The 15,829-nt window shown below is 39.0% G+C and overlaps 1 protein-coding gene across 1 annotated transcript in view; it reads left to right on the top strand.

The window, feature by feature from the left end:
* LOC125235720 (protein mesh) overlaps nucleotides 1-15,000 on the top strand; it is a 43,033-nt gene extending 28,033 nt beyond the window's left edge. The window contains 14 exon segments of the mRNA XM_048142292.1: nucleotides 67-348; nucleotides 590-722; nucleotides 814-908; nucleotides 1,080-1,198; nucleotides 1,555-1,706; nucleotides 2,143-2,251; nucleotides 3,102-3,238; nucleotides 4,071-4,200; nucleotides 4,981-5,243; nucleotides 6,760-6,864; nucleotides 10,103-10,211; nucleotides 10,431-11,321; nucleotides 13,059-13,212; nucleotides 13,906-15,000. Of these exon segments, the coding sequence (XP_047998249.1) occupies nucleotides 67-348; nucleotides 590-722; nucleotides 814-908; nucleotides 1,080-1,198; nucleotides 1,555-1,706; nucleotides 2,143-2,251; nucleotides 3,102-3,238; nucleotides 4,071-4,200; nucleotides 4,981-5,243; nucleotides 6,760-6,864; nucleotides 10,103-10,211; nucleotides 10,431-11,321; nucleotides 13,059-13,212; nucleotides 13,906-14,242 (3,016 nt within the window). The 3' untranslated portion in view covers nucleotides 14,243-15,000.
* The last annotated feature ends 829 nt before the right edge of the window (nucleotides 15,001-15,829 follow it).

The raw sequence follows: 15,829 nt of genomic DNA, 5'->3' as shown, positions 1-15,829 counted from the left end.
CACGCAGAATTTGTGATCTTCCGAATCCTTTTAGACTGCATATTTATTTCCTAACTATATTTACAGTGTTCTATGGAGTCGGCCGATACCACTTGGCTGGTACTTCGCCCCACAATGGGAGAGGCTCCACGGTCAGCGTTGGTCCCAAACCATGTGCAACAACTGGCTCAGAACCGACCGTTTCCTGAAGAACTTCGCGTCCCAAGTCCCAGTCTGTCCCTGTACTTTGGAACACGCTTTGTTGGACAAGGGAAGATTCATGCCTGACCTTGCTTGCGACAAGGATACTAATCCCACTTGTAGATATCATTGGGGCGCGATACACTGTGTCAGGAGCAGTGGTCCTAGGTAAGATCATCTTATTTTCGATAAGCTTTTATGACACTGAGTAACATTAGTGAATGATGGATCATGACATGACTCATACTAAATTACGCAGCAAAACACTGCATAGACTTTGGATCAAATATGCTACGCTTGAGATCTCTAGTAAATACGTTGTATAAACATTGTGCTGTATATAATTTTAGTTTGTACTTATAAAGCGATTACGGTATTATTCATCAAAGGACATATTTCTCTTTTCTAGTGCGGAAGGATCTGGTCAACAGTGCTGTTACGACAAGAATGGTTTCCTGATGATGTCATACGATCAAATGTGGGGTTCTAGACCCTTGCGCTCCCACGATTTCGGCTTCACTCCTTACAACGAAGCTAACAAGGTAAAGTCGTTGCAGAGTAGCCTACTTCTAAAGTAAATGACTATTCATCTGCATTCTGCCGGTAAAATTTAAATCTTTTTTTATTCTTTAGGTTCCATCACTCTCCAATTGGTTCCATGACATGATTCCGTTCTACCAATGTTGTATGTGGCAAGAAGAACAGGCGGTTGGTTGTGAAACATTTAGGCAAGTATCTTTTTAATTAACTTTTCTCCATCTTCTATCTCTTCTTGGCAATTTTTCATTCCCGCCATCTGCTTTAATCACGGCGACACCAGTTATAGATTATTTTTAATTCTTTTTTTTCCTTTTTCTCTGTTCTTTCGTTTAATAACTTATTAATGATTTTGTACACAGGTTCGAACGACGACCATCTCAGGACTGCGTGGCATACCAATCCCCTGGAGTTGCTGGCATTTTCGGTGACCCACACATTGTTACTTTCGACGATCTGCAGTACACCTTTAATGGAAAAGGTAATTTTATCAATATTTAACATAGTCCTTTATTTGAAGCATCTCCTTTTATTCATTTCATTTGGTTCAAGAAGCCCGACTTTCTGTACTTTCGTATATATACAATACGTCGGGTCTCCACGGAAGACCAGCGTCAAGTTACCTGGTAGGTAACTTGACAAAATGCTGAGGGGAGACCTTTTCAGTGACGTTAATATAATGCCTATTAATGTGTATCATAGACGTAAGGAATATTGTTAACGTCCTGAATAAAAATATTTTCTCTCTTTTTTTCTTTCTTTCAATAAGTGTCGTAAGAGCCAAAATAAATTTGGTGTCTGTAAATCACAACATCTAAATCTGCTGTCTTTATACAGGTGAATACGTCTTAGTAAGAGTGGACCAGCCTCAAATCAAACTGGATGTACAAGGAAGATTTGAGCAAGTTTCGCGCAACATCTACGGACAAGTCAACGCCACACAACTCACCTCCGTTGTTGCGGCATCTAACAACTCCGTGCCGATTGAGGTAACACCTACACTGTCAATTTTTAAACCTTAATGGAAAGACATAATGTCCACGCATGGTCAAAGAATGTCGCTGTTAGTAAACAATGTTAAATTTTTTATTATATGTCATTTAATAACCTTCGAGGAGCTTATCTCTTTGCGGTGTTTACAGATGTTTATTACTTTGCTAAGGCACCACAAAAATCTTATTTTTTAACACACGCCGCATGAATTCTTGCACAAATCAGAAAAGTATGTGATAAAATCGGTAGGTATCTATTGCTCAATTTGCAAAGCATTCCTTTCAGATCAAGACCTAAGTAGTGAAACGTAATCATGACTGTATGATTTAATGAGTACCATGGTGATTGGTATGGTGACATAAATTCAAAAATTTATGAAGTATTTATTGAGATTATTTTCTTTGTTTGATGTAAGTTTTACTTCTTCATCAGGTTCGTCTTCGACCTTCGCATTCTCAATGGAGATACAGACTGGACGTGTTTGCTGACAACAAACGGATTTACTTCGACCGATCGGCGCTAAGAGTACAATACTTCCCTGGTAAAAACTATTCCGTTCTGTACTTTTTCCTTTCCGGTGAAGAAAACTTCGTAAGGAAACCGAACTATCCCAGTAGGGCCTGGTTGGCCCTCTGAATCGGACGTGGAAGTGGTCGTTTTACCTTAAACATGTTTAATTTTATTTCTCTTAGGCTGTTTTCACATTATCCTATCCAATATCGAAGGTCGGAAGGATTTCAATGGAAAAAATCCAAGATGGCGCCTGTAATGTATAGGATATCGGCCCGACATCCGATATTCTATTCTAATCTCATGGCAATATTTCATGATTGTTATTGTTAGTTTTAAGTTTCTTAAACCAAAAGCTGGATTTTATGTTTTTGTAACTTTATTTCTGTTGTTTAATAAAATTGTAACTGGTACCCCGCGATACAGGCAAAGCCTAGTGCGGGGACCCCTGCTGCACTATACCGCGTGTGGGTTCCATACGGGCGAATAATGTATCCAGTTATAGTATCTGATCAAACGAATCGTATAGGATATTTATTTTGTTAAAAAGTGTTATTAATTAAGAGTAATTATTTTTTTTAATCTAACCAAGCGGCAATGTACGCTGTCCAACTTAATTTCACACGACATAAACGTCAACGTCGTAATGACAATTAGGTATGTACGCTAATTGATGTGGACGTAATACATTGCGTGCTGAATTATTATGTATGAAAAAAAAATCTCGTCTGTTCAAAAAGAAAACATGTAGTTAGGCTCCTTGGGTCCGATAGTAATCGTTATTAAGATATTCGCCGGTATGGAATACACACGCTGTATAATGTGAAAACGCACTTAGGCTTTTACAACTTTGTGATATCTAAATTTTCTTTATGTTCTAGGCGTAACGGTATACCAGCCTATGTACATCTTGAACCAGTCAGAGATCGTCATCATGTTTTCTTCCGGTGCCGGTGTTGAGGTCATTGAAAACAAGGGTTTTATGAGTGCCAGGGTTTATCTACCGTGGACTTACGTGGTAAGCAAAACCTTCATCAAACTTGTGTAACCAGCTAGGGTTTTTATAATGTGAATAAAAAAGCATAATAAAAAAACTTACAAAACAATATACAAACATATAATAAATAAATATTGGGGACACCTTACACAGATCAACTGAGCCCCAAACTAAGCAATGCTTGTACTATGGGTGCTAAGCGACGATATACATACTTAAATAGATACTTACAAAACAATATACAAACATATAATAAATAAATATTGGGGACACCTTACACAGATCAACTGAGCCCCAAACTAAGCAATGCTTGTACTATGGGTGCTAAGCGACGATATACATACTTAAATAGATACTTATATATCTACATAGAAAACATCCATGAATCAGACTCAAAAAAAAAAATCTGTGCTCATCACACAAATAAATGCATGCCCTTACCGGGATTCGAACCCAGGACCGCGGCTTAGCAGGCAGGGTCACTACCGACTGAGCCAGACCGGTCGTCGTATAAACACATTATAAAAAACCTAACCTAGGGTGCCGCCAGCAGCGGGGCAGGGCCCAAACTGCCGGTGGTTAGGGCTGCAGAGAGAGGAACCGCCGGACAATCCGCACCGCGCTGTGTCCACTGTCCACTATTACATATTATTAATAGGATCTGTGAGATTATTGGTTTCTATCAACGGATTATTGGTTTTCTTCTTTTCTGGTTTCTTGAAGTAATAAATGAAAACAGAGTGGTGTGATGTGACTTGTGTGGAATCAATATTCATGTCGAACTTATACATATTACCTATGACAAAAGTATCCACATAGAATATTCATTAATAAAATTATGTTTATATTGTAGAACCAAACGAGAGGGTTATTCGGAAACTGGTCGTTCGATATAAACGACGATTTCACGAGACCAGACGGAATGATTTCGCCAGTGGACCTGAACAACTTCCAATCGACACACAGGGATTTCGCACAATACTGTAAGTCATGCCAAAGTATACGTGGTTTTCCGTTACAGAGGGGTCATGCTTCAAGTGCAATTAGGTCTGAGAAATTCCAACAAAAAATATTATTTAAAGGCCCTTATTCACACGAGCATAAGAACCAAAGAATAACCCTTCTTTGTGGTAAGCCACATAATATAATCTCTTGGCTCTCTTTTGCTGAAAACCCAAAATTGCCAACATTTGGCATCATAATTACCCTCTAGAAATCAACAAATCAATCAATTACCTTTTCCCCTCAATAGCTCGGAAACACGTGTTTTATCCTTTAATACCAGCGGGTAAAAACGCATTTTATCCACTAGTGGGTAAAGTAATTTGACCTTGAATAAAGTCAAATTAACTGCTTTAAAATTGATAAAAGTAGGTGAATCTAGTAATAAGGATGATTTACCACCTGGGGAACTACTGGAAGCAGTGATAAACGCATTTTTTTGCGTTGTAGTTTCCTCGCTGTAGTGAGGGGAAAAGTTTTGTGTTACACTCGGGTGCAAATGTATTTTAAATACAACTTTGCCCCCTTGTATAACAAATAACTATTATCATATTAGCTACTTATTCGGTAAAAGGGTAGCCTTCATGATACTCTTTGTTCAATCTTAGCAGTATAGCGTTATTTGTAGTGATAAATGGCTCATCATCATCATCAGTTTCTCTTGAGTGTATGCATCCATGCAAAAGTGGTTGATGGGCAATTGCGTCTGTATTTTATTTTATCCGTGTATCCAGAATTTGACTTATATTTTACCCCAACAGGGCAACTAGGAGACAGAGAAGTAAAGGACATAGGCGTGGCCCTATTCACGCGAGAATACGGTCGCACTGCCGCGTACTACAACGACAACCAGTTCATACCGGAGTTCAGAAAGGAACCTGCGGATTTCCTCCCTGCGAACAGATCGTTCGACGTCGCGAGAGCTATTGAGATCTGTCAGGACTCGTACCAATGTCGATACGACTACGGCATGACTCTGAATAGGGACATGGCTGAATTCACGAAGAACTATTTGGCTTCTATTGTAAGTATTAACAATTCTATTGAACACATTAAATAGATACAAAGATGCAAAAGCCAAATCTGATTCAGTATTAAGTAAATCAGGTTCTGTGAAACACACAAATATCTAAGTCAAATAGTCAGGTAACTCTTGGGTATATAGAATTTTTGAAACATACGAGTAGATACACACTAATTTCGGTTCAGTTACCGATGTTACCATATAACAGATAATTAATCACTGTAAAAGTGATCGAAAGTTATATCGGTCCGGATCCGGTACATATTATATTTCTATGGTAAGATGCATTGGGGTGGGTTAATTTCGAATCACAAAAATTCTCGGGTAACTTCGAAAGGGGAATCTTCATATGTTGCGGCAATTTTAATAAGTTTAACATATTCTATGCCCAGAGAGTTACATCTCATCATATTGTCTTCCTCATCCCCATCTTTTAATAATATGTTATTAGATTATTAAAAGATGAGTTCTTTTTGTAGTGGGCATTTTCAGAATTTGGGACCCCCCCCCCCCCCCCCCCCAATTAGCGTAAAATGTTAACAAAAATTAACTCGCTGTCAGTTTTGTGACGACAATGAAGCATAAAATCTGTCTAAAAATTTTTTCGCATTCTGAATATACCTAGATTATCGCTTAAAGTGTATGTAATTAACACAAGAACAATATTTGTATAGAAATTTCATGCTTAATTATCGTCACAAAACTGACAGTGAGTTAATTTTTGTTAACAACTTACGCTAATTGGGGTGTCCCAAATTCTGAAAATGCTCAAGTACCTTTTTAGTATGGAACCCAACGAGCTTCTAAGCTAAGCCCACACGACACGCTCAATTAACTTCCTATCCACAGTAGACATGCAATTAATAGTGTATATTGGTGTCGAGCATTGTTTGCGTAATTACGATGCACTGTGCAGCTAACCAACATGCACCCAAGGCTAATCGCATGGGCAGGTCATTTTAGTTCAGTCTGCTGTTGGCTGCTGTAGTTGTGGTGACCATCTTGAGGTACTTAACTGTCCTCGTAGTTTATTTGTTGCGGGTGAACATTTACTAATTAAGGGATAAGTTGGCTTAGAGTTGTGTATTTTGTAATCAAACGATATAATGTTCAGGCCGACCTTTTCGCACTATTTGTGAATGTTATAGGAACGCACCGATGCCCACAGGTTTTAGGATTTAATCAATTATTCTTATAGTAATTTTGCGGAACGAAAGCGGATCCTAGCGCTAGGCCGGGAAAACGCTAGGTTGAAGATAGTAATTTTGCAGAACAATGTGTCATTTTCGTGAATCAAACATAGTTACTAATCGTTTTGCTTAATTTAATATTTGCAAGACTTAGCCAATATTATGTGCAATTAAGAGATTTTTTAGGTAAAGTTTGCAAAAGTCCAATAAATTATATGTGATCAGATATATGTATTAAATTATATGATTTTCTGTAATTGTTAATTTATATACTAAATAGTTTTTTTTTTTCATTTTTCATATTAAATGAAATTATTATTTTGCAGACGAACATCAAGGAAACAAATAACCGTCGTGTTATAAGTTGTGGTATCTTGGAAACTCCTCGATTCGGCAGGAAGAGTAACTTCTTCTTCACACCAGGAACAAGGGTGAGTTTCTGTTGTCAACGTTTCATAAGTACCTACTACAGTCAACCAATTTGATTCCTAGGCCACTGTAGAACCCTTTCACAGTCGACGTCAAAAGTGACTTCAATGGCAATAATTCACGGTGTCAATAAGACAGGGTTATAGGGGTAATTCTCAAAAAAGTGGCATCGTACCCTGCCATCACGTTTTTGAATAGAAAGTATGCGAAATATATAATTTTCACATATAATTAAAATTTTCATAAGTAGGCATTAACGTGACACATCGAGGCCAAAATATACGTAAAAAACGTAGCCAGTATGGTTCTAGCCGCTGGTGTAAAGGTTTGTGTGTGAGGTGCTGCGGTCTTGTGGTTAGAAGTTTTCAAAGTGTGACGTTCGGAGTTTGTAACAGGTATGTCCACTTTATTCTGGCATGATTATTGTAAAATATTAATACGGCAGTTTTTTTACTAATAACATTTTAATGTTGTATTGAAGTATAACTATTTATATTAAAATTATGACAGTTGTATTATCAACAGTTTCGGAGATAATATCTAGTTAATCGGATTTTCACTATCCTGTGTAACTTTATCCTGCCATCACTCTGCAGGGTAAAGTGACTGTTGACAGGATAAAGAAACACAAGTAAAAAAAAAGCTATTTTGACATGGTTTTTACTAACTTGCAATGTATGTATGTATGTATGTTTGTATGTATGTTGAGGTCAAATCTTGCAACCCAATTTGAAGCAGAAATGTTCAACCGACTGAGCTGAAATTTTGTATACACGCTGCGGATGACGTTCGCATATAAGCGCCGATATGGGGCATTGGGTCCTTCGATATTGGGCAATAGTCTACTCAGCGCCGAAGCAGTTCCGACGAGGCTAGGAACCAATTTGATAAAATGTTCCTCGGAGTACCAATTTTGGTTTGAATTTAAGCCCAAGTACTTAATTTGGGGCGTAAGAGGGACCGCCTCACCGTCAACAGGCAACATCCCTATCGCTCTTGCATATAGGCACGACAGAACCAGATTGCATTTCGATCGTCAACGATTATCATTTTGGCTAGGTCGGCAGCAATCACTTTCATCGGGCAGAAGCCAACCTTTCCCTCGAAAACCACGTCATCGGTCGTGGCAAGTAACACCGCAAGCCCAAACAAATTAATGCGCCCAACTGTGAGCTCAGTTGCCACTGTGGCTCTCCTTATTATCCTGGTACCTTCTTCCCCTCACGGCTACTATTGTGTCATCGGCATAACAAATGGTGATCATGCGGAGAAGTTGGTCTACTCTTATAGCCAAGTCAAAGCCAATGCTCCAGAGCAGGCACCCAGTACCGACCCCTGTGGAAAACTGTGGGTAGGTTATGATTATTATGAATATGCATGTGGGTAAGAAGAAGAATAAAGAAGTCAGTCTTGATTTGAGCACGTAGCCTCATGGACCTGTCCCTATACGTTTACATGGCGCAGCCGGTAGGAACACCACACTCCATTCGTCTTTCTAGGCATCTTACTCCTGATTCATTGAGCACTTCTCTATCTGCGAGGTAATGCCCTATGGTGAATGATGATCTTCAAATATAAAGGTGCATCGTGGAAGCAATGCGCCTATTTTATTACCACATAAGGAAGAGAGCCGAAGTAATTGGCAATGGCAAGAGATACTGCGATGGCTCCCTACCTTTTCTCTGCTACCAGACCGCTGTATTTATGCAGCGCATCAATTGCGTCTATCGCTCCTCCCAGAACCCGATCTCTGATGTTTGGGCACGTGTCTTCCAAAATGCGTGCACAGCAGTAGATGAGACATACGATGATGCGCTCAACATCGTGCCAGTTTCATCTAGGAGGGCAATGGGACGGTATCCTAAGGGACAGTCAGCTGGACTACCCTTTTTTCGAAAGGCACAGTCTGTCCACCTTACAACGAGAATTTATACTCTCGGAGGCAGTCGTCAATGTGGCCACATAATCTACTTCCAAGATGTTTAAAGAGCCAAGGCACGCCGTCCCGTCCGGCCCTATAGTGGCCCTCATTTTAAATACTGACCTCATTATCTTGACATCTGTTACCAAGGAGACATCAAGGAGACGAACCAACTCTTCCACTGGGGAAGCCATTTCAGGCATTACACGCACAAGTACAACTCACATTGTGAATCATGATATGTGCTTTGTTGTTTTACAAGACTGTGATTATAGGTACTTATTTATTTATTCTTTATTGCACATAAAAAAGTACAATATGGTGTACATAATCCCTTAAGGCATTCTCTACCAGTCCACTGGGTCAAAAAGAAACATTTGGTACGAGCAGGCATCGTGACAGAAAACAATAATCAGATATCACTTACTGTACTTCAACTGATTTGAATAAAAAATAATGGATATTGTTTAAAAAAATACTTTTTTTGCTTTTGTTTCTACTTAAAGAAAAAAATTTTATCCTAACAAAATCATAATAGTCGATATACGTTGAATTATTAGTGGTAAACTTGTTTTTTTATTCAAACTCTCTTTATCCTGCCACGTTTTCCCTGCTACCCTGTCTATTCACTTTCTCCTGTATGTCTAAAATTTCAACTCGCCATAACTTCTACGTTTTTACGACTATTTCGTTCCCTCCCGCAAATTCCGTATCATTGATGCACTCAAAAACATATTTAAATCCAAAAAGGTACAAAAAACCATTTTTATTTTTTTCCATTCACTTTACCCTGACGGTGCCACTTTTTTGAGAACGATCCATAGAGTGGTTAGACCACTGTCTATTCACCCAAAAAAAAAAAGTAAACCTTTCCAGGCTTCAACTTTAAGCACATTATAGGGATCGTCACTGTATAAATGCCCAAACCTCTCTTATTGAAAATGTTTATATCCTCAATGACTTATGCGTGACGTGACTTACAATCCTAGGTATTTATTGTAAGTGAAATAATAATGAATTAGTCACCGCCTAGTAAACTGGAAGGACGATCACGGCCAAGGAAACAATCCAACATACGTTTCCGACCAACATAGTATTCTATCATTTCCGTTCATCCCAGTATCCTATACTATTTCGGTTCCAAGAGATTGCGCTTGTCTGAACAACACAGCACATTTTAATGAAATTACCTGACAAAAAATTATTTCCCAACATAACATTTTTCTTGGCCCCTACCGACCGCATTCGTAGTCGACCGCTCGGGTCGGCCGTATAACACTAAATGTACTTATGACTGATGGATGATTTTTCCTGTTCAGGTCAACTTCGAGTGTAACCAAGACTTCATTTTGATCGGCGACAAGCGACGTGTGTGTGAGGAGAACGGCCGATGGAACCTGCCCGACTATGGGTACACCGAGTGCTTGCGTAAGTTTATAACATTTATTGCATCTACTTTGTATCAGCAGTTCTCATATTTTTTCCATCTATAAATTCAATGTATATCTTACTAGCAATTTAGTGGGCTGAAACTGAAGGTAGGTACGTATATCTCTTTATAACCACTAGTTTCCATTATCATGCCATTAAACACAAGCCTGTTGGTAGAATTTGACATAAAATAAGCGTAAATTCTCTCATATCCAGGTAACCAGGAGTACTCACAACGCGCCCTATTTTTGACGTGGGGCGTCATAGTAGCCGTTATTCTACCGCTAGGCCTCCTGATTTGCCTCTTCTGGTTCTGGTGCTGGTTCAAACCGCGCTCCGAGGGCAAACAGGGATTCCGCTTCGAGGACATTCCGCGCTCCAAATCCGCCTCGCGACTCAATCTCAGATCAGCCTCAATGGGAAACTTAACTGATACCATGAAATCCTCCACGCTCCGAAGCGATTCGGATGTAAAACCAAAACTACCCGATACTCCCACAGAAGAACAGCCTCTTGCTAAAGCCATGATCACTAGGGCAGCCCCTCTCCCACCGGAGCCTCAAGACGGCGAGAGCTCCGGAATAGGTTACACAGATTCAAATAAAAGTGACTCGGGCAAATCAGACAAATCTTCTCTACCCAAAAAGCGTAGAGGCTACGACAAAACTTACCGAACTCATGAGCCTCTGCCCAACGCTCCTGATGTAGAGTTCCCTGAAAAACTATGGGACCTGTCCGAGGAAGACTTGCTATCCCTAACTTCACCGTCCGATTCCGGGTCTAACCGGGATTCGACTTTAACTCGTCCTGCAAAGGACGTCGAGTATATTAACAAACCTCGTCAGACCGGGCGTCACGCTCTTGCTAGTGACTCTGGCTATTCTACTAAGGATGGTTCAGAAGATCCGTACTCCCCTAAATACGAAGGACAGTACAGTCCAATTTCGTCGCATTACTCCCCCACTTACTCTGAAATATATTCCCCACCGATAAGTCCCACTTCTGATATAAGTCCAAGGAATACTTTCAACAAAACTGGTCTGCCGGAACCTCCCAAGAGTGCTCCACATGACGAAATAAAGACTTTCACCCTTCCACCCAAGAGGGGTAAATCTGTTGAGACTTTAATAGATCCACCTGCGAGCGAAGTCCCCACTTTCAGTGGTCGCTCAACGATGGTTTAGTAGGTACATGTCATTTAGAATCTTGCAAATTTTTTTAAGCAAAGATATTTACAGATCGATGGATCGTAGTTGTAGTAAAGTTGCATCCACTGCCCGAACAAAATGACAATTCTGTAGGAGTACAGGGCTTTATTATTAACATAATTATAAATATTTTAGAGCTAGTTTCGATTTAAGAATACAATGATTTACGTAGCATTTCGCACTTAAGTATTATTTAAAAACGTAGGTCTTTTGTTTCCCATTGTTGTCTGTTGTGAGTCTATTATACTGTTAATTTTGTATTTATTTGTTTTATTTTACAGTATTTTGTGAAAAAGTATTAAACATATTTCTGATAAACTTTTATATCACAGTAAGAGGAAATTTCTGTTCCGAATAACGGTAGAATAACGACCACTATTTTTTTTTATTTTTTTTAATAAGAAAGCAAGAACTTGTCCCCCATTCTGCCACAATTTGTGGAATAGAAATTTTCTCTGGCATGTGATGAGTTTTTTTACCTTGTGGAATCAGTACTTGCTTTCTTATCTTTAGTACACAAAGGAATTGAGGTCACACGATCCAGGTGAGTGGATACCATTATTTGTACCTTTGCTGATAAAACACCGTGATAATGGTGATAAAAACTGATATTTACGATGCCATTTGATTGTAGGAAGGTACACTTATTGAAGAATAACAAATGACTGTCTACTGAAAAATGCGTATCAATAAATACGTACAAGCAACATTCGGTTTAGTTTGAAAATTAATTGTTTTATTTAACTAGAGCAATTTAATCATAAACTAAAACCTGTATTCCTTTATAAAGTTTATAAGACTAAATTCAAATTAAACTTAGCCCATAAAAGTTCGTTCCAGAATGAAAATTCGTTCGTAGGTATTTGTTTTAATCATGATCACTAATGAAAACTAAGCTAATTTAATCAGTTGCTTTTGGTAGCTCTACTTACTAGCTGTCACTGTCACTTTTATTTTTCTTGATAATAGAGTCCATTGATAGACCAATTGAGTGGGTAATTTGTTCAAAATATGATCTAAGGAAAATTGCACTGCATCGATAGCATGGTCGCGTGATAAACGATAAAACGTCAGGCCGTCCTATTCGCACTTACATAGAGTGCGAAAAAGATGGCCTGACGTTTTATCGTTTATCACACGACCATGCTTACCTGCCTGGTTCCTTTAATACCAGTTGTGTAGCTGACTGAAAGATAAAATTAACGTTATCACTTATCACTGTCATTTGTAACAATAAACGCTTTTAGTTTAGGTTTCCAGATTTTTTCTTCGTAGGTTATGGGCCCGAATCATAAAAAATAAATAAGGTACCTTTACGGTTTATCTATACCCAACCAAGAAGAACTAATAAGTTGCCTAAGTTGGCTTATATACAATGTAGGTTCAATTCATTATGGGATTTTCAATAAGTATGTATAGGATAAAGATTCATGTCCGTGAAATCAGTGCGAAAAACACATTGCGTCGAAACTATCGCAAGGCGTCGGCCAAGCCACTTAGGCACAGTATAAACCTTGACCACCAAACAGTGTTTATAAACTCCAATCAAGTTATGTAGTCTCAATAATAATGAGGGCAGAACCTAAAATACAAGACGTTTACCTACTTACCTAACATTTCCGGGTAACTTCCACAGGCAAGCAGGAGTACTCCTCACGCACCCTCGGAGCCACATGGGGCATCATCACAGCCGTCATGTTGCCTATTGTCATCGTACTCATTTGTATTGGCTGGCGCATCCTCAAGCGGAGAAAGGCTGAGGAGAAGGAAGAGATGGATTATATGATCAAGTAAGTTTATACCCTCGGAGCCACAAAGCTATTACTGCCATCATGTTGCCCATCGTCATCTTATCTGCATCAGCTGGCGCATCCCAAAGCGGAGAATCATGGACATATTATCAAGTAAGCGCGTCTTAACTCAGGATTTGGAACCAAATTAGGTTAGGCAGATTCTGTCACATTTCGCCAGTCTTATTCTTCCTTTGAGTATAGTCTCATTTCTATAAACTCCAACCAAGCTATATCGACCGCCAGTGCGGCCAAGTTTCATACAAATGTCATTCTCGAGATCACGCAATCTTGACTTGATCTTGACAGTTACATTTCAGACAACGTTGTCTTTTTGGTGTTTCGTACTAAAAAGGTACAAAAGGAACAAGGAACCCTTAGTGCGTTTTCACATTATCCGATCCGATATCGGATGTCGGCTCAATATCTCATACATTACAGGCGCCATCTTTCATTTATTCTATTGAAATCCTTGCGACATCCGATATCGGATCGGATAATGTGAAAACGGACTTATGTGCGACTCTGTCAGCCTTTCAGTTTCTTATTATTTCTTATTTTATGGTGACTGAATTTGTGTGTCTCACGACCTTTTCACACCGTTAATGGACTGTTTGTCTTTGTCTTGTTCATAGAAAACCAAAACCAGAAACGAACTAACTGTGCACCTAACTAACATCCCATTTTCCTCAGGACCCGAGCCATCGACCCAGACGAGTCCGTCAAAGTCAACTCGGACGACGAAAGCATACCCTACAAGAAAGAGTCTGCAGAAGACAGTCCTCTACCATCGGAGCCAGTGAAGGTTGAAGACGCTCCTTTTAACTACGGTGTGTACCCAGCTCAGCCGTACCAAGCGAGGAACTTTGAGCCTACTGGTTACAGCGCGCAGCAGCCTTACAATGAAACGGGACTGCCGGAGACAGAAGTGGGTTTGACGGACCCTGACGTCAGACTGCAGAACCTGGACAGTCTAAAAGTCAAGAGAGGCCTTGGTCTGGGGAAACGGAGATTAATTAGGGATTTTTAGTGTAGTTAGATTTTAAGAAAACTTACTTTTTATGTAAAATAAGTAACTACTTTCCTAATTATTTTTTGAGAAATATTTGTATTTTGGTTGGTTACGATAAATATATACGTAAGGTGTACTCGGGTAATTCCGAACGTCGAAAACCGTCGGCAAATTCCGAAAAGGGACCCTTATTACTATGGAATCACGGATGATTATCATTTGCATTTCGGAATTTTCCGACGGTTTTCGACGTTCGGAATTACCCAAGTACACCTTACATATTTTAAAATTAATATTTATACAAAAAATGGTTGTTTTGTTTGTACTTTGACTTATTTTTATAAAACTTATTGCATAATAGGTGTACTTACCTACGTAGGTGTAATTTGAGTAGATTTTAGCGTAAGACTACTGCTGTGAGTGAATGATAATATTTTATGTAGAGATTTTTCGTACCTACGATCCCACCCTAACTTTAGGTAAGTAGTCTTTATATTTTAGGTATCTAGCCATGGCATCATTTATATACAAATATTACCTATAATATGATTTTAAATTTAAATATTGTAAGTCCTTATCATCTTTTTCTGATCCAAATAAATAGTACCTAACTTTACCTAAACCTAACAAAAATCATGACAGATATACTTAAAGAGGACTTTTGAAACATAATTCAGAATAATTTTACAGTGTTTTGAGTGCCATTTTATATTTTCTAGTGAACTTTATAAACTATAAATTGTTTTAACATATTTTGAGTTAGTAAAAACATTTAGTATGATTTATTTTTATTTTCCATTCCCATTGCTTGTCCCGACCAGACCACCATTAAACCAAACGAAACCGAAACCATAAGCCCGTGTAAGTGAACGCGTACTATGCTTGTATGAGTGAAATATGACAGGTCGACTGTTTGCGTTTTTGACAGGCGGTAACTGTGAGGTAACCGAGAGGGGGTGGGCAGCACTTTCAGCGGGGAGCGGGAGTGGCCATACTGTACGATAGTACTCTTTATTATACTGTGCCGAAACGAAGTCTGCCGGCCACGACACGACGAAAGAGTGGCATAATTCATGACGATCAAACAAATATTGTCTGTCTAAAAGGCGGCAAATTTGAAAATGTAAGGGCGAAACTGTACCGGCCCTTAGATAAGTTGGATTTCGCGCCTTTTTATTAACCGCCTTCCAAATCTCAAGGGAAGGGGTTCTCAATTCGTCTGTATTTTTTTAACCGCCTTCCAAATCTCAAAGGAAGGGGTTATCAAGTCGTCTGTATGTTTTTTTTTTTTTTTTAATGTTTGTTCCTCGATATCTCCGTCGTTACTAGACCGATTTTGAAATTTTTTTTTATTGAATGTATATGCATACAGATTGGTCCCATTTTTCTCAGAACCCAGTTCTGATGATGGGATCCTGGAGAAATCGAGGGAACTCCTCAAATCTGAAAGGCATACATATGGTGATTTTTGTGTTTTTAAAGGAACAGCATGCATTTACGTACGGAACAGTGACATTTGGTGCAGTGGAACTCCTGATGATGGTCAGAATGGAACTCCTCAAATCTGAACGGCACACTTATAGTGACTTTGGTATTTTTATAAGA

The sequence above is a fragment of the Leguminivora glycinivorella genome, chromosome 18 (genome assembly GCF_023078275.1).
Source record: "Leguminivora glycinivorella isolate SPB_JAAS2020 chromosome 18, LegGlyc_1.1, whole genome shotgun sequence".
In the NCBI taxonomy this organism is placed as follows: Eukaryota; Metazoa; Arthropoda; class Insecta; order Lepidoptera; family Tortricidae; genus Leguminivora; species Leguminivora glycinivorella.
The sequence above is the reverse complement of the archived record's forward strand: the minus strand, read 5'-3'. Positions and strand labels throughout refer to the sequence as shown.